At 39.2% G+C, this 20,072-nt stretch overlaps 1 protein-coding gene across 1 annotated transcript; it reads right to left on the minus strand.

Moving 5' to 3' along the window:
- Positions 1-7,355: 7,355 nt before the first annotated feature.
- Positions 7,356-19,750, minus strand: LOC147854648 (uncharacterized). Its single transcript, XM_087331247.1, has 3 exons — positions 19,313-19,750; positions 8,519-8,623; positions 7,356-7,907 (listed from the first exon to the last, which is right to left on the minus strand). The coding sequence occupies exons 1-3, from the start codon at positions 19,673-19,675 to the stop codon at positions 7,584-7,586; spliced, it is 792 nt and encodes a 263-aa protein (XP_087187373.1). The 5' UTR covers positions 19,676-19,750; the 3' UTR covers positions 7,356-7,583.
- Between the last annotated feature and the right edge of the window lie 322 nt (positions 19,751-20,072).

Below are 20,072 nucleotides of genomic sequence, written 5' to 3' on the forward strand. Positions count from 1 at the left end.
TACATTTGTAAATAGCCCATATGGTGTATAAGTATAAATACACTTAGGGCAAAACTTTAGATGTGGAGTAGAACAGAAAGAGTTTTCATAGTGTGATGCAGAACAAAGTGACGAGGAGTAAGAGGGAGAGAACGTGAGTGGCGCCATAGCGGAGACTAGACGTCAAGAGCCTTGTGTGGCTAATACACTCTGCACTGAGGAAGAGTGTTGTAACTTACTCTGTCATGTATATTTCTAATATAGTGGACCTCTGTTCCCGTGGTTTTCCTCATTTAGGGTTTCCACGTTAAACATTGTATATTTTGTGCATTTGTTGTTTTTTGTTTCCGTGTTATTGTGTATTTCGCAGTCGGACTTTCTCACATATCTGTGATCCAATCCCATCAAGGTTGAGCTACCAAATCGCTCTGATACCATGTAAAGAATCGCGTGTGACTCTATGCATCGGAATAGATTACAGATGTCTATTATGTGTATGTGAAAGAGGAGAGAGGAGAGACACAAAATAGATAGGAAAATAGAAAGAAGGAAATGGAAGTGGAGAACAACTACAATAATATGAATATTACAAAGGAGATTAACCGATTCTTTACAAAGTAGGAGGGTGCTTTATATAAGGTCACCCTCTCTCTACACTCTCTCACTAAAAGTGCCCACTCTCTCTCTAGAACCTTGGGGAATGTGGAGACCAGTGTTGGGCAAAGTCCTAGGAACAGTGTCAAGGTTCCGGTTGAATTGGGACTTTTGCCGGTCACCATCAGAGAGAGCTAGACTTGATTCCAACCAGGTTTTCTTGCTGGCCGGAATCTAGCCGGCTCATACTGGCTATTTATATAAATTAGAAAAAAAAATTGTGTATGTATGTAAATTTTTCTTTTCCCCCTCTTTTTTGTTGTTCTTCCTTCTTTCGTATTGTTTACGAATCACTGCTTTCCCTATTTTTCCCTCTTCATGCTACTCGTTGCTCCCTGTCTATTGCATTCTTCACATAGCGTTGCTCCATTCTTTCTTCTTCACATCGTGTTGTTCCATTTTTTATACTCCTTCCTTGTTCCTTGCTCACTAGTTGTTGATTGCTCCTCCTTGCTTGCTCGTTGCCGATTGCTCCTCCCTGCTCGCTCGTTGCCCATTGCTCCTCCTTGCTCACTTGTTGTTGATTGCTCCTCTTTGCTCATTCGTTGTCGATTGCTCCTCCCTCCTCACTCGTTGCCCATTGCTCCTCCTTGTTCCCTTGTTGTTGATTGCTCCTCCCTACTTGCTCGTTGTCGATTGCTCCTCCCCGCTCACTCGTTGCCGATTGCTCATCCCTACTCGCTCATTGCCAATTGCTCCTCCCTGCTCGCTCGCTATTCGTTGCTCCCTATTGCTTATGATTGATTGCACGACATTTGTTGTTCACCACTCTACCACTTTGAAGTAATTTTGTTTTTCTTTCTTTGTTTATGAATTCTCTCTTATTTTTATATGTTTTCTCTGTTTTTCTCTTTCTTTGAATATGTTCTCTATTCTTTGTTTTTCTATATGGCAAAAAAATGAGAATGTGGTTTTTTTAAGACGAAAGAAACACATTGAAATTCCATAGTATTGCTAAAGGTACACTGTTTTGTGCATTTTTCTTTAGTTCCTAGTTTGTAGTAATCCATTGTGGTTGAAAAAACACTTGAATTATACATGTTATCATACATGCACAAATTTGCATGGCACAAAAATTTGTAGCGAGGACATTTATTTTTAATGATAATATCAAGAGTGTTTGATTGATCAATTGTTCATGACAAAATGTTCATTTCATTGCGCCTAAAAGGTCAATGACCAGGTTCCTTGTACTCCTAGCAAGTCTTGAAGCTTCACTAATGTTGAATACCATAGGAAATTTCTATGTACTCCCAAATTGGGTTATTCACGAAAAGGCTTGCCAAAACGTTTTATAGGGTCATACATTTAACCTACTCTAAATGTAATGGAAATTCAATGGAACAAATATATATGTTGATGACACTTGACAAAATCTTCTCTAAGACTGATATGAAAAGTTTCTTTTAATAATATGAAGTATGGTTTATGGAACCAAGGTGCCACATTTGCACCTAGCATGTGCAGAGTTCCTTAGTGGCTCTTGGCATTCAAGAGTTTCACCAATGAATGTGTGAAGGATGAAACTCCACCTCTCTCTCAAGCTCTCACATGTGGTGCATACCATTTTCCAAACCATTTTTGTATTTCTTGCATCCATGTGAACTCACATATTTGTTGTTCTATCTTTTTAACATTTTTACTTCCCATGAAATTCTCTAAAGTTGTACTCCACAACCCTCTCCAATGCTATATCTCATTGGGAAGTGACCCTATGTTGTAGAGCTACTGACAATCGACTTACTATACATGAAACAGTTTTGCAAGACACTCGTCTAAGGCACATCATTATTGTTGAGATTGAACCTTATAAAGGCACACAATAAGACTCTTAGCATGTGGGTAATTACATCTAGTTGTTTAACACCCTTATTTATCTTTTATAGATCATTTAAATGGTGAAACGTTTCATATTTGTAAATTTATCTCCAAGATTCCTTTCCCGACCTGCACACATCTCTTAACTCCAAAAAGTGTTATTTTTTATCATTTGTTTCTTGGTAAACATATTATATTCAATCAATTTTATATTTTATTACATCGTATGAGTTCAAACTCAATTATTTAGGGGTTCATGAAAACTCAACGAGCATTATTACCTTGCATTTGTATTGTCCTCTTGTTTTAATATATACACTACCTTTTTTCTCTTGATCTTTTCCTTCAATATTGTTTGCAATATATTTGTTCCTTCAATGTCTTTCACATTTACATACATGGATTCTCATGTGTGTTTAAGCTAATGTGAGCCATCCTCTTTCTTCTTTATTTTTTGATAGATTGGAAAATCTATAGTGGAAACTTGATCCTTTATTGCCTCATAATGTTCAAATATCCCAGATATCTTAATTTGTTTTTTCTCTTTGGAAAACATGGATTGTGTATGTATGTTTCCCCTTCTTGTAAATGGAATCCATAGATTATGTTAGTCCAACGCTCTCTACATTATTGTTACAGTATGTCCCACAACAAAAATACGAAAGGCAAAGGAAAGCAAATCAGCCTCTTTACAATGCCTGGTTTTAGGAAAAATTTGTCATCTTCCAATGAAGATTGTCTCTAAAAGAGCCTATAAAGGACCATCAACACTCTGAAGAGTTACTTCATGAGATGAATAGAATTAGTGAGGCCAAACTAAAATTTAAAGAAGATTGGCTTACTAAATTTAACTGGCTTCAAGAGGATTTGGAAACTGGTCTTCTATGGTATAGTTATTGTAGGAGTGATCCTCATTGTAAGTCTTCATTTGGTAAGACATGTGCCAAAAACTTTAAGACTTCTGCATTAGAAGAACATGCAAGAAGTGTGGCCCATCGAGATGCCATCTTGTTACAAGAACAAGACAAGAATGGTCTTGAAAAATGTGCATCAAAGAAAAAATCTAGTGTGGATGTAGCAATTGAAAAATTGTTTAGATGTGCATATTTTATGGCTAAAGAGGATTTGGCATTTAGAAAATTGGAAAGTCTCTTACAATTGTTAAGAGAATGTGGTGTGGAAGGCCTTCTACGAATGTATAACGATAATAGCAAGGCTTTTGAAGCTGAGATATATGATAGGTTGAGGAAAAGTCCTTGGTTTGGGCTTATGGTAGATGAAGCTACCGATGTAAGCGTAACCAAAAACTTGATCCTTTATGCTACATTTGTGGAAGGAAGGCAAGTACGAACCTCTTATTTGGGGTTACTTGAAGTAGAGGATGGTACATCAAACACAATAACAAAAAGCACTTAAGCATTGTTAAAAAAGTGGAACTTCGATGTTAAAAAATTGATGGGATTTGGAAGTGATGGAGCATCTGTTATGGTAGGTATGTCTACAGGTGTTGCCACAAGATTGAAGTCATATAACCCATTTATGAATTCATTACATTGTTGAGCACATCGAACAAACTTGTGTGTGCAAGAGGCTTCAAAGAACATTGAAGTCAAAGAAACATGCAAACAGTTAGATGCCCTTGTGAATCGGATGGCTGCACATTTCTCGAGGAGCTCAATGCGCCAAGGTGAATTAACTAAGATGCAAGATGCATTAGAATACATACATTTGCATATTCTTGGGATTGTGAAGACACGATGGCTTAGTCAACATGGTGCTATCATGAGGGTATGTGATGTGAATGAACCCTTGATGAAGACTTTGCAATCGCAAAGTGATACATACAATGTATTCTTAAGTTTAAGAAACTTCAAAGTAGTGTATATGCTTCACTTCCTTGCAGATGTACTTAAGAGCATGTCTACGTTAAGTATGGAATTCCAAAAGGAATATGTGGATGTGACATGCATTGGAGGTTTGGCTATGATAGCCATTGGGGAGATAGAAGAACAATTTCTACATCATGTTATGATGGATCTCAATGGTTTTGAGAAGGATAGCTATAATTATCCAATTATTCCAGAATATGGTAGAGAAAAAGGAATGCTTTCAGTTTTAAGAGATGCTATTAAAGGTAATATGTATAAAAGCATCCTCATGGATAGATGTATTGATGGTGAGGACTTAATTGTGTATATGCTTCACTTCCTTGCAGATGTACTTAAGAGCATGTCTACGTTAAGTATGGAATTCCAAAAGGAATATGTGGATGTGACATGCATTGGAGGTTTGGCTATGATAGCCATTGGGGAGATAGAAGAACAATTTCTACATCATGTTATGATGGATCTCAATGGTTTTGAGAAGGATAGCTATAATTATCCAATTATTCCAGAATATGGTAGAGAAAAAGGAATGCTTTCAGTTTTAAGAGATGCTATTAAAGGTAATATGTATAAAAGCATCCTCATGGATAGATGTATTGATGGTGAGGACTTAATTGTGTATATGCTTCACTTCCTTGCAGATGTACTTAAGAGCATGTCTACGTTAAGTATGGAATTCCAAAAGGAATATGTGGATGTGACATGCATTGGAGGTTTGGCTATGATAGCCATTGGGGAGATAGAAGAACAATTTCTACATCATGTTATGATGGATCTCAATGGTTTTGAGAAGGATAGCTATAATTATCCAATTATTCCAGAATATGGTAGAGAAAAAGGAATGCTTTCAGTTTTAAGAGATGCTATTAAAGGTAATATGTATAAAAGCATCCTCATGGATAGATGTACTGATGGTGTGGACTTAATTGAAACCATACGATTCCAAACTTTATTTTCTAAGGCATTAATAGAGACAGTATAAAGAGGCTTCAAGATCTGGTAACTCTTTCCGCATAAAAAATGTTATCACCAATGAACATTTCTACCGGATCTACAAGCATTTTAGCACGAAAAACTATGGGTCTTAATGAGTTGAAAACACTTAGAAATTTTTATGGCATTCAAAAAATGATAGATGGGAAAGTGTTTTCTCCCATAACTGATAATGATGAATTGTATGATGATTATGCAATTTTCAAAAGGCAAGCTACCACGGAATGGCTTGGAAGAGATTTCTTAGATGTTTGGGGTTTGATAAATTGTAATGATGTGTGGAAAGAAAATCTAGCCGAACTTCTAAAGCTTTCATTGATAGGGTTAATTGAATGTTCTTCTACAACAGCATGTGAGAGAGGCTTTAGTCGCCTAAATCTAATAAAAATAAGTATAGAAATAGGCTAAAAAACATTGTGGTTGATGCATTGATTCGAATCTCTATTGAAGGACCTAAACTAGAAGAACATGACTTTAGTACCAGCATTTTGTTGTGGCGAGAAAGCAAGGCATATCGTCATATTTTTACAGGAACTTCACATGACTCATGAGCATGATGATGACATTGAGGACTTCATAGAAGATATAGATTGAAACTTTGTAAATTTGATCGATTTTGTTTTGGAACTTTCTATATATTATATCTAATTTGATTGAATATTTTGTTAATGCTAGTTTACAAAGGTTTGAAAAGTGAATTATGTTTATAAAGTTAGATTTTTTTTCGGTAAATATATATCTTTAGTTTTTGGGATCCAAAATTGTGATTGATTTGATTTGGTATTTGTGCTAGATTTTTTATTTTTGATTTGGTATGCGGCCAAAAATAAAATTTCAACATGTTCCGGTTGACATTGTCGCTAGTAGGAATGTGGCCGGTTGAAATTTTAAAATTCCAGTTAGGTTCATGAGAAGCAGGAAATTTTCGGCAGGGGCTAAAAACTAGTAGTGGTGACTTTTGACCTGAGTGCTCATAGATTCTCAAAAGATGTGTTCACACACTAGACTAGGTTGAGCTTGATTCTCAACATGGAGTTATTAGTAAGAGTCCAAGAAGCTTCTATTGTTCTCTAATATTATAAAATAACATTCCTTTCTCTTGCTCTTCTTTTCTCTATCTTTTCTCTATACACTCTTTCAATATGCTCATAGAAATTGGCAAAAACTCATTTTCTGTCTACTGAGAAATCTAGATCTTACAATTTGATTATTTGACAAAAGACAAGATTCAAACCCTTGCTTCTAATTTATCGACACTACACCACGAAGCCAATCGGATGACAACTCCAATGGAAAACCGAGTTCCAAAATTGTTTTTGCTTTCACACAAATCATGTGGAAAGTGAGAAATGATGTCAACATATGAACAAAATCATAATCGGCAAGGTGAGGGTGGCAAGAGGAGATATCAATGTAAAACAAAGAGTTTGTATTGATGACAATGATGATGAAGCAAATGATTCTTGAAAGAGAAAATATGTCAATCTCTGTTATGTTTGTGAAAGAGGAATTCAAGGAGAAAGCAAGGGAATTTAAAGTTGATAAATCTACAATACGGGAGTTGAAATGAGGTTGTGAGCAATGCTAGATTACTAAAACTGACATTTATATTAATAAGATAGACAATAGGCATACATGAGTATAAAGATGAGCAATCATTCAGCACATTCAGAAAACTGAATTTTAACATTCCTTTGCGTACATGACGCACTATAAATTGGCATATGAAGCCCTCATAATTATCTACCAGAACAAATCATAATAAAACTCATTATTGCTTCAATACATTTGCCATTCTTGGTGCATTTTGTGAATTCATTACGTAATTCTGTCAGAATTAAATTCCATGTTTACTTTTGCAGATTAAAAGAAACATAAAACCAAACTCAGAAAGAAACACAACTGCTTCAATACATTTGCTATTCTTGGTGCATTTTGTGAATTCATTATATAATTCTGTCAGAAAATTAAATTCCATGTTTACTTTTTTGCAGATTAAAAGAGACATAAAACCAAACTCAGAAAGAAGCACAACTATGAAATATTTTTGGGTTATACAATATATAGGAAATAAGGTTGGCATATACAAGAGATGTCTTTCAAATTCAAAAATAACTGTACCGACTCAAAACAGTGGAAGATGTTAAAACTAAAAATGATAAAATCCCAGGGCACACTCATCCAAGGGAACTTCGAAGTACAAGGAAAATAGATCAAATGAATTGGTTAGTGCAGAGCTTTTTTGTCTTCTTTTTAGAAATACTTGTTATATTCACTCGTCAGTGAGTCCTTTAGATTGCTATACAGCCCATATAAGGAATACTGACGAAGATTAGCAATCTCATACCATGAATTGAATACTTTGTGATATTTATCAGACCCTGAGAAAGATAACTGGAAACTGATACTGCAATCAACTTTTCCCCCATTTTTCTTGCAGCTTGCTAGTGGAATAGCACAATCTTGCCCATTAACGCAAACATCAGATGAAGAGTTCCCAGAGTTCCCCTTACAATTGCTGCAACCATAACTTTTCCATAATAGGGTTTGTAACCTTCCCTTACTGAAGTCCAAGACCTGATCAATTAACAAAATTAATTTGATGACAATATTTGACAAATAGTGTTCAATATTTCAACAATTTATGAGCGTTTTCCAAAGAGAAGAGAAATTTTAATTCTCCAGCACTATGAATTTACTGGCATAAGAATACAATGATGCAACACAGAATGAGGACTCTACATGCAAATATCTAACCACATGTCAAGGATGAGTTCTACCCAAAACAAAGTGCACGCTATTTTTTTAGTATTAATAGAAATACGTTAAAGACAATCTAACAGAATAACAACCTAATACAAACTCCTCTAGACATGGAAGAAAGCAGTCACTGATGCATATTAGATTCCTAAAAGAACTGATCAAATTCTACTGTGCATGGAAAGCATTAGGGTATATTAGATCCTTACAAATGCCAATTAAAATTGCCAATCATGTGAAACAACTGTACGGTCACTATCTGTCAGTGCAAATAAATCAATAGATTTTAATACCATAGGTCATGACATCTTCAATAATCTAGTGTATTTTGGGAAATTAAATCCATTTTGGGCCTAGGTTGCACATTGAGGATAAAGAAAGAAAAAATCGTCAAGGCTCCTGAATCCAAAAGTAGAACATGAGAATACCAGTGTAAAACTCGTGATGATATGTTTCTCAGTTAGCACTGTATGTGGAAAGGAAACTGCAGCATATTTACTCCCAGCAAAAGCCACCAGAAATTTGTCATTGTTCTACATTCATAAAGGAGAAACGCATATTATTGCACCACATATAAGAGTGAAATTTGAAGAATTCTCTGTCTATTCCATATTTAAAGAGTACAAAGACATTAATACAACCATTACACAATATAAAAATATTACGAGAAAAATACTTAACATCCCTGAATTTTTCTTATACCCGCAAATAGTTTTCATTACTTTCCCAAATGCCCTTGGTCAACCCCCATAAAAGCAATTGTACATGATATTCAAGCAATTATATGGTTAAACCATCCATCCAAATTTTCTTTCTTTCAGAGGTTGATGAAGGGTGTGCAGGGAAATAAGAAAAACTCAATGGCATGTGCGTAGACATAAAATAATTCAGGGACATTTCAAAGTGTTTTTTGGCCATTTTTCTTACGGTTTGAGTGTAATCAAGCTTTCCCAGGCTTTCAGCAACCTCTGTAATTATAGCCTCTATAATTGTAATCAAGAAATCTACACTATAATTCGGACTTCTCTCCCCTAAATTTCTATCAAATCAATCACTTTCATTCCTATATAGTTAATGCTGCACAGCCAACACCTTTGAAGGGAGAAATACCATATCTGCAACAAGGAGATGCAGGAAAACGGAATCTGAGAAGCAAGTTATGCTGTTTAATCGAGTAGGAGCAGCAAATATGCAATTGGAGAGTTGCAATCCACCAGCAGCACTTCTACGGAATTCAAGCAGGCAATGCTCAATGAGTTAGACCGAATTGCACAAGGACATCGCAACTCTTTAAAATAAAAACGAAGAGTTGTTCCTGCAGGTGCTCCTCAATCTGTCGTAGAATACACTACCCAATCTTTCGGGTGGCCTAGAAATCCTGAAAGATCTAAAAGTCTCTTCGGTTGTGGAACTGATTATTGGATTTTAGGATTTCTTCATTCGGATTGTATTTGCAGTAGGATTCGTCTCCCTTACATTGCTTATAGTAGCCAAGACTCTTTCATGTACAAAACGTTTCGTGTGAATTCATTAAATAAATAACACGAGTGTCTCCTAAGAGCATCCCTATCATCTGGTGGATTCAAGTCCATGGTCTCTCCTGGGATTACTCGGAGCCTTAGCAAGCACCATCGGTGCTGTTATGTATATGCATTCATTCGCGGGAGACAGAACACTCCTCACTTTAGGCCTAAGCTTGATCTTATATACCATGTTTGTATGGCGGCACGATGTTACATGTGAATTTACTCATGAAGGACGTCATACCAAAGTGGTATAATTAGGGCTTCGCTACGGTTTTCTCTTGTTTATCATTTCGGAGGTTATGTCTCTTCTAGCATTTTTTTTGGGCTTTCTTTTATTTATCTTTGGCACTCGCGGTAGAGATCGGAGCTATTTGGCCCCCCAAAGGAGTTGAGGTTTTAAATCCCTGGGGAATTCCTTTTCTAAATACCCTTATTCTCCTTTCTTCTGGAGCTGCCGTGACTTGGGCTCATCATGCCATACTCACAGGTTTAAAATAATAAGCGGTTCACGCTTTAGTAGCTATCGTTCAGCTGGCTCCAGCTCCAACCAGGTTTTAGGGAATGGAATATTACGAACCACTCTTCATCATTTCCGACGGTATTTATGGTTTTACTTTCCTCTTAGCCATTGGTTCTTATGGGTCCTACGTTACTACAGGGACCATTATCTCGACGATACGCAGTATTTGTTAATATATAGGTCATTTTAGTCCTTCTCATCACTTCGGCTTCGAAGTAGCTGCTCGGTACCGGCATTCTGTGGACGTGGTTCGGTCATTTCCATCTGTCCCAATCTATTGGTGGGGGGGCTTATGACAACAAGATATGAGCCTTGCCCTTCCCCAAGCAGAATGCAGGTCAATGGGAACTTGATTGGTTGAAAAGCCTGACGTTGTGGGGTTCCGCGGGCCAGCTTTGCTTTGAAGGTGGGCTTATAACATCAAGGGCAGGGGATCCGGCCGGTTGGGGATCGAAGAATCACCTAATTGTCTTCCTTTTATGATTCTATTCGGTGCTCGGTAGGTCCAATTCCTACTGTATTTTTCGGAATGCATTACATGAGTACCCAGCCAAAGGTTCAGGGGTCGAATACCCAACGATAGAGTCGGGTTCAGGTTCTACTCTCCGTTGTCTATCAGTGCTGGTCCACCTTATCTGATACATCACCATTCCATCATCATCCATCCTCCTGTTTCCCACTTACTACCCTTTCCCATTTTTATTTTCCTTCATCTCGGTCGTTAGCTTGGAACCTGCCCGCCCCCCCAATTCTCCTGGAAAGGGAGAAATGTTTCCTTTCCTTTCCTCGGTATCATTCTCTCTCGTCAGCAGTGCTAAGGTGACTTCTCAGACCGTTCCTTTGTTCTGCAGATTCTCTGAGTTCCGAGAGGCCTTCGGCGAATTAGCTCGACTTTGTTGTTGCGGACCTTTGCGGGTTTCGCGTGAGGTGCTTTCTCGGCGGCGGGCGGTAGAAGGCTACCTTTCTCCTCATGCGTAAAAACGGCGCGGCGGGGCCGGCCTTCATTATGAACCGGTTCATCGGCACTGGTTGGTTCTAACATCCCCAGCAAGCAACCAGGTGTTTTACCTCTACCACCTTGGGATGGGAACCTTGGTTTGCTCAGTTCTGAAACCTTCCCATGGTTAGGGTTGGGTATATGGCAAATTTCGCCTACAACAAAGATGGCTTAGCATGATTTTACAGAATAGATGGAATTAGATGGGGAAAATAGATATATTTTGGCGGTAGTTAGTGAGACCGAATGAAGATTCTGGCCCCAAACCAAGCATCACTCAAACCAGATGACGTCCTACTGTTTCTAAGCACAGATTGAACAGACTATGGAGATATAGGAATTCTTTTGGAGGACCAAAACGACATTTATGGCCTAGTGGAAAATTGGGATGAGGTGAAGCAGATATGCCACCACTACAACAAGAGATGAGGCAATGGCACTGAAACAGAAGGGTCAGATGGGAATATTAGAGCCATCAAATTCTCCGCATTCTAACCAATCGTTCACCCATCCTATGAAAATGGATCAGTGTGATTCATCAAAATATCTCCAATCTTCTCCCTCACTCAACACATGCATGAGATCCATATTTTGTTCTACGTCAGCTTGCACCTTTTACAATGGTCTAACCCTTCCTTTCCCTTTAACATTTACTACTTTCAGCATTAAGCCAAATGCATCTTCATTTCAGTACACTTCACAGGTCTCATGTCCCTCCAATCTCTTCCTTCTGTTCTCTACAAATACTTTATGGTTTTCGCAAGAAACTTCACCTATGCTTGTCTTGCCCTTGACCAGATCATCCCATCCTATCAGAATCTAGATTCTTGATTTGACCTATTTCACCCCTTTAGAATAAATCTTCCCCTTTCCTGATTCTTTAAGGATTGCAGAACAAAAATGGGATTCTTGGTAAGATATTTTTTGCCTCCACCTCATCCTGCCTTTACCAGAGTTTACATCAATCAGTAGGTGAGTCTTAGATGAGTGTATCTTATTGCCTTAGAGAAAAATAAAATCCCTTTGGTACACCTGACAGAGGTCTAAATAGTCCAAAACTCATGATTGGTTCCACTACACCAAAGGCATCGCCAAGAAAATCCTTGTGATAGGCTAGATTATCCAGCCTGAATATCCCTTGATTCCCCCTTCCTGTGATTCAAGATCTTTCATCTCCTTTACCAGTCCCTCCAAACTTGGCTCATTAATCCACTTGATCAGATCCTTTCAAAAACCCAATTTAGCCACCAACTGATCGCCAATGGTGTTAAGCTTCAACTCCATTTTTCATCAAAGCAGAGAGATGTCCAATTAATGATCTCCTGTTAATCCTTCCTATCTCCTTGTGGACATCCTGACTTCAAGTTTACCAAGGTGTCCCATAAATTTGTTGGACACACATACATGCCAGGGCTAAACAACCAAGTTTTTGAGCCCGCACAATAGATTATCATGTGCCTATGCTAGCTTCACATACTTTTAGCCAAAAGTTAACCCAAATTACCTTTCCCACACACACCCTCAAAAACCATACATTTGGCTTGATTTAGTCACAATGCTTACCATGTGCTGAAGGCATCTTCCAAGAGAGCAGTAAAACACCAATCGAACCACCAATTCAATCTTATGTAACAAAGAAACGCCACAATAGATTATCATGTGCCCATGCTAGCTTCACATACTTTTAGCCAAAAGTTAACCCAAATTACCTTTCCCACACACACCCTCAAAAACCATACATTTGGCTTGATTTAGTCACAATGCTTACCATGTGCTGAAGGCATCTTCCAAGAGAGCAGTAAAACACCAATCGAACCACCAATTCAATCTTATGTAACAAAGAAACGCCACAATAGATTATCATGTGCCCATGCTAGCTTCACATACTTTTAGCCAAAAGTTAACCCAAATTACCTTTCCCACACACCCTCAAAAACCATACATTTGGCTTGATTTAGTTACAATGCTTACCATGTGCTGAAGGCATCTTCCAAGAGAGCAGTAAAACACCAATCGAACCACCAATTCAATCTTATGTAACAAAGAAACGCCACAAGAGATTATCATGTGCCCATGCTAGCTTCACATACTTTTAGCCAAAAGTTAACCCAAATTACCTTTCCCACACACACCCTCAAAAACCATACATTTGGCTTGATTAGTCACAGTGCTTACCATGTGCTGAAGGTATCTTCCAAGAGAGCAGTAAAACACTAATCGAACCACCAATTCAGCTAAATTTTCACCACCACCAAAATCTTATGTAACAAGGAAACATTTACTTGAGACTTCAGACTCACGAAGAATTAATTTCACGTCCAAGAAGCTTGCTGATCAATCCGTTGGTCCCAAAAATTTAGTGCCTCTTTTGGAATTGTTTTACTTATAATTAGAAAAACTAAGGTAGAACCTAACACTAAATCACAGCCATAGTTTCAGTCTAAGTCAGCAGCTAACTCATATAGAGCTTCATAGGTACTCTCCACTGCGCAGAGTAAAGGACAGCAAATCATCCACAAGTCCTGCAAATTTCAGCAGTCTAACATTGGCTCCTCGTTGCTCTAAAGCTGAATATGAGATTCAACATCAAAAGAGGTTTGTTGAATGGGTCAAATCTATGCCAAATCTCACTAAACTATGACTATAATGCACAACTTGACAATCCAACAGTACTCTTCCACACATACCAGAGCCCAAAACTAACTCAGTCTACCACGAGACAATCATCGTCTAGCAACCCTTGGGCTTGGACAATGCCATGCCATCTTACCTGATTTCGAAGGTCTTGGGAGGGAAGCAATTAAAGAAAAAACAATACTCTTCCACACATATTAGAGCCCAAAACTAAGTCAGCCTACCACGAGACAATCATGGTCTAGCGACCCTTGGGCTTGGACCATTTCACATTGACAATGCAATGCCATCTTACCTGATTTTGATGGTCTTAGGAGGGAAGCAATTAAAGAACAAAAAAATTAATATCATAAAAGAGGATAAAAAAGTTAACAATTTTGAGTTCCTCGTGACATTAAAAGACATGTAGACATTAATGTTGGGAATAAAGGGCCATCGTGCTTTTATTAGTGCACGAGTGTGAACAGACTCATAGCACATTTTTGACTTGTATATACATAATATCTAAAAACCAAAAAAGTGGTACACTCTTTGTACCCAAGACAAGGCGCACCTCTCTCTCTCTCCCTTTGTCTCTCTCCCTTTGTCTCTCTCCCTTTGTCTCTCTCCCTTTGTCTCTCTCCCTTTGTCTCTCACTCAGACTCTCTCCCTCTCTGGTTAACCTAAACCCTAATCCTCATGCTGCCCCTTCAAACTAGTATCAGAGCAGAGCAGGTTAGAGCAGGTCTTTTTTTTCTGCCAAGCAGGTCACGTTTTTTTTTGCAGAGCAGGTCTCTTTTTTCCCTTTGTAGAGAACATCACGTTTTTCTACAGAATAGGTCTTTTTTCTGCTAAGCAGGTCACGTTTTCTGCAGAGCGGGTTTGCAGTGACAGTAGCCACCTTATGCACATCAAGAAGCTTGAGGGTGCACATAACTTTGCGGTATGGAAAAAACAATGCCACAACATCCTGCTGCAGAAGAAGAGTGCAAAGCCTATTAAAGTCAAAGGGGCAAAGCCTACAATTATAGACCAAGATGATTGGCAAGAGTTGAACGAGCTTGCACGCTCGACTATTGAGTTGTTAAATTCTGATGCCTTGCTGTTTAATATTGAAGGTTTGGACTCGGCCTATTCTATATGGACTAGACTAGAGGAATTGTATGCCAAAAGACGGCAGCTAGCAAAGTTTATCGGCTTAAGAAACTTATGGATTTGTGCATGACAAAGGGCACACCCATGTCAACTCACCTGAGTGAGTTCAATTCCATATTCAGCCAACTGGTTGCCTTGAAATTCATCATTGATGATGAGTTTAAGGCCACGTTTTTACTTTGCACCTTGCCAAAAAGTTGGGATACTTTCAGGACTGCTACAAGCAATTCAAATGCAATGCTTCTTTATGCCGATGTAGAGAGTTCTCTACTCATGGAAGAGATGAGTCGGCAAAACAATGCATCCAATAAGTCCTCTAGTGCGTTGCATACGAAGGGTAGGTCTTGATGATGAGTTTAAGGCCACGTTTTTACTTTGCACCTTGCCAGAAAGTTGGGATACTTTCAGGACTGCTACAAGCAATTCAAATGCAATGCTTCTTTATGCCGATGTAGAGAGTTCTCTACTCATGGAAGAGATGAGTCGGCAAAACAATGCATCCAATAAGTCCTCTAGTCCTTTGGTGATGGAAAATGGAAGATTTGTAAGGGATCTAGAGTTATTGCCAAGGGTAGTAAAGTGATACTTTGTATCCTCTCCATGTATCTAGTGTGAGTGACCATGTTGTTTCCATAACCGAGCAGCAAGGTGTTTCTTTATGGCATGGCCTGTTGGGACACATGAGTGAAACTGGTATGAAAGTACTTTCTCGTTTGGATTACTTGCCATGTCTTCGTTATGCTGATTTTGAACATTGTGATCATTGCATTTATGGTAAACATGTACAAACATCTCATAAGAAGTCTCTTTCGCTGAAGTCTTCCCTGCTTGAGTTAGTACATTCAGATGTATGTCAGATGCCAGGGCTATCATTAGGGGGAAAGAAATACTTCACTTTTGTCAATGATGCTACACGGAAGGTATGAGTTTACCCTATTCGTAGCAAGGATGAAGTGCTCGACAAGTTTCGAACATTCTTGGCATTAGTTGAGAATCAAATTGATAAGACACTTAAGTGTCTTCGCTCTGACAATGGTGGGGAATATGTGTCCAAGGCTTTTCAAGCATTTTGTGACAGCAAAGGGATAAAGAGGGAACTCACTGCCCCTTATAATCCACCCCAAAATGGAGTTGCAAAGCGTATGAATCGGACTATTCAAGATAAGGTACGTACTATGTTGTCCAATGGTGCGTTACCCCATGGTTTTTGGGCAGAGGCTGTTATGACAGTTGTTCACTTGATTAATTGGTCACCTAACAGATCTTTGGGAGGGGGAATACCCCAAGAAGCATGGTCAGGCAAGCCACCTTCATATGCTCACTTGAGAGTGTTTGGCTGTGAGGCTTTTATGCACATTCATAAAGAAGAACGCAACAAACTTGAGCCGAAGTCCTACAAATGTATTTTCCTAGGATACGGTGATGAGGGTGAAATGGGGTATAGATTGTGGGATCCCGAGAAAAGAAAAATAGTACGCAGCAATGATGTTATCTTCCGGGAAAATCACATGCATAAACAACCCGAAAAGACCAAGGAAGTACGTAGGGTTGTATTCTGAGAAGAAATATCTTTTAGACAGAAAAATGTGCCCGTTGTACAGCAGCAAACACCTGTTGTAAACTTACCTGCAAATGCAGAAAATGAGGCTGGAAATGATCAGCCAGCCTTTGCCAATAATGATGAGCCACCAAATGTGCAGGAACAGCTAGAACAGCAAGCTGTTAATACTGATTTGCAGGCTGAAATGCCTGGACAGCAAGTTGAAAATGATGATTTGCAGGCTCAACAGCTACCAAACAATGAGCATTGGGTTAGGAGATCGTCTAGAGTTACTAGACAGCCTGACAGATTTGTTCCTGATGCCAACTGGGTGGCTGATTATGTCATGGTGACTGGTTGTGGCGAACCGTCTTGCTTCAAGGAAGCAATCGACAGACAGGACAATAAGAAACGGTATAAAGCCATGTTGTCAGAGATGGAATCTCTTGAGAAAAATGACACTTGGGATTTGATGCAGGTACCTGAAGGGCAGAAAACACTTCCACGCAAATGGGTTTATAAAATGGTCATTTCTGATTTCTCGCCAAAGTACAAAGCAAGATTGGTTGCAAAAGGATACAAGCAGGAATATGGAGTTGATTTTGATGAGATCTTCTCTCTTGTAGTTAAGATGACTACGTTAAGAACCATTTTGGGCCTAGTTGCAGTTGAAGATATGGAGCTCATACAGATGGATGTGAAGACTACCTTTTTACATGGCGATCTGCATGAAGACATATATATGCAGCAGCCTGAAGGTTTTGTGGCTAGAGGCAAAGAGAAGATGGTTTGTAAGCTCAAAAGGAGTTTGTATGGGTTGAAACAAGCACCAAGAGAATGGTATCATAAATTTGATACATTTATGCAGTCTCAAGGTTTTCGTAGAAGTCAAGTGGACCATTGCTTGTACACCAAGAAGGCAGGAGATGGCAGCCTGATTATCTTGGTTTTGTATGTTCATGATATGTTGATTGCTGGCAAGGATGTTCATGCCTTGGATTCATTGAAGCAAAGCCTTCATGGCAGCTTTGATATGAAGGATCTTGGTGATGCAAATCACATCCTTGGCATGCAAATACTCCAAAACCGGTCGAAAGGGGTACTCTTTCATCTCAGCAAGAGTATATCTCTAAGGTTTTGCAGCATTTTAATATGGAGGAGGTGAAAACAATTGGGGTTCCATTGCCTCCATATTTGAAACTCAGTGCAGAAGACAGCCCTACATCTGATGATGAGAAGGCTGAAATGGCTAAGGTTCCATATGCTTCAGTTGTTGGCAGTTTGATATATGTGATGGTTGCTACATGCCCTGATATTGCTTTTGCAGTGGGAGCGGTTAGTAGGTACATGGAAAATCCCGGCAAAAAGCATTGGGAAGTGGTGAAAGGTATTATGAGATACCTCAAAAGCACAAAGGACTTGTGCATTTGCTTTGGAAAGCAAAAGGCATTTGTCGTTCATTTTTACGGATGCGGACTATTCTGGGCACGCAGACTGCAGGAAGTCTACTTCTGGGTATGTGTTTACTTTCACAGGAGCAACAGTCTCTTCCATCTCCCGGCAAAAAGCATTGGGAAGTGGTGAAAGGTATTATGAGATACCTCAAAAGCACAAAGGACTTGTGCATTTGCTTTGGAAAGCAAAAGGCATTTGTCGTTCATTTTTACGGATGCGGACTATACTGGGCACGCAAACTGCAGGAAGTCTACTTCTGGGTATGTGTTTACTTTCACAGGAGCAACAGTCTCTTCCATCTCCAAACTATAGAAGTGTGTTGCATTGTCTACTACAGAGGCAGAGTATGTTGTTGCCACTGAGGCATGCAAAGAGGCTTTATGGCTTTAATATCTAGTGAGAGATCTTGGCATTCGAGAGTTACCTATTCTTCATTGTGACAGCCAGAGTGCTATCATGCTAGCTCGGAATCCCGTCTTTCATGCAAAGACAAAGCACATACAAGTGAAGTATCGCTTCATCAAAGATGTACTTGACAGCAAGAACATTGACCTTGTCAAAGTACATACAAATAATAATCCTGCAGATCTTCTCACGAAGGGTCTTCCAGCTGAGTGATTTGCTCATTGTCGACAGATGATGGGAGTTGGATAGATGTATGTAGTTCAGCTTTATACATACTTGGACTTAGCTGACTTTCTTTTCTTTCTTTTTTTTCTCACGGCACATTGCCTTTACGTGGGAGGTTGTTGAGAATAAAGGGCCATCATGCCTTTTATTAGTGCACGAGTGTGAACGCACTTGTAGCACATTTTTTACTTGTATATACATAATATCTAAAAACCAAAATAGTGGTACACTCTTTCTACCCAAAACAACATGCATCTCTCTTTCTCTCTCTCCCTTTGTCTCTCAGTCAGACTCTCTCCCTCTCTGGTTGACCTAAACCCTAATCCTTGTGCTGCCCCTTCAATTAAGTATACATTGTCAAAGAATGGGACCCTCCAACTGTGAATATAGTAAACATCCATCGCCACTCCACTTATGCATCTTTAGACAACCATTTTCGTGTGGGTGCCCAAACTTGCTTAAGCTTACCAGAGTGTTTTTCTTCTTAAAAAGATAAAGTGATTAAAATGGAAGCACCAACATTATGCTTATCTATATGTTCTCCTTTCTCGAAAACTCTCAGTGAAGGCAAGTAAACGTCATTTGATGCATCAACGGTTTTTTCCATCATAATAAAAGCATATTGAGCTTACCAGAAGTATCTTACAATTAGGGATTCCTTCGTTACTTACTTCCTTCCCAGGAAAGGGAAGCGAGTGTAATCACCAACGCATCCACATTGCTGATCAAAGGAAGAGGAAGAAAGAAAGAAGAAACAAACAAACAAGAAACTCGTTCAACAATTACCAGGTCCAAGTAGCTCTCGTTGATGGTAAGCAGGCTGATCTGGTCGACCTTAGGTCGAAAGAGAGAGAGATGGCCCCCTAACGATGTGAGATTATTACTGATAAGTTTGTCGCAAGGAGAATGTTGCGTTCCATTAATGAAGAAGGAAGAGTTGGAAGGGCTAAAGGCGAGGCCGAAGGTGAAGCCATCGCCGAGCTGGACAGTGGTGTCAGCGCAAGGGCTGACGGCAGCGTTTGTGTCGCTCTCGGTGAAGGTGATCAGATCTAGTCCAGAGACGAGCCTGAGAAGCATCAGGGATGAAGAAATGGCGGCGAGGAGGAAGAAGGATGGGGATGGGGATGAAGGAGAGGAGAGTATGGCCATGGCGGAGACCTTCGCGCCTCCTCTCTCTTTCTCTCTGTGTCTGTCTGTCTGTCTCTGTGTGCCTCTCTCTCTCTCTCTCTCTCTCTCTGTTTTGGAAATTTACGGAAATGGCTCCCTCTCTCTTGTCCATATTTCCCGGAATTCCCGAAATACCCCTCCTATCGTATTCGATATTCCCCAAAATACCCCTCCTTCACGTTCTCTTCATTCTCGTAGGGAAAGGAAAAGGAAAAGGAAAGGATTTCTCAACAATAACAATCGGCAACGGTTCGGTTCGGTTTGAGAGGTTCCAAACCGGTTCCGTTTAAATTTTTTATAACCTGAACCAAACCAAAACACAAAACCGTTAAACTTTTTTCAAACCGTTAAACCATTAAACCGTAAAAACCGTGATTTC

The sequence above is a fragment of the Azolla caroliniana genome, unplaced genomic scaffold, assembly GCF_043228905.1.
Source record: "Azolla caroliniana isolate FFs.n. ecotype wild unplaced genomic scaffold, voAzoCaro1.0.p SCAF_15, whole genome shotgun sequence".
In the NCBI taxonomy this organism is placed as follows: domain Eukaryota; kingdom Viridiplantae; phylum Streptophyta; class Polypodiopsida; order Salviniales; family Salviniaceae; genus Azolla; species Azolla caroliniana.

Excerpts from the sequence above, each read along its gene's own strand:
- LOC147854648 (XM_087331247.1), bottom strand. The coding sequence starts at position 19,675 with ATGGCCATACTCTCCTCTCCTTCATCCCCATCCCCATCCTTCTTCCTC. Across the intron at positions 8,624-19,312 it reads ACGAGAGCTACTTGGACCTG|AACAATGACAAATTTCTGGT; the intron begins GTAATTGTTGAA and ends TTATGAATGTAG. Across the intron at positions 7,908-8,518 it reads TCATCACGAGTTTTACACTG|GTCTTGGACTTCAGTAAGGG; the intron begins GTATTCTCATGT and ends TTAATTGATCAG.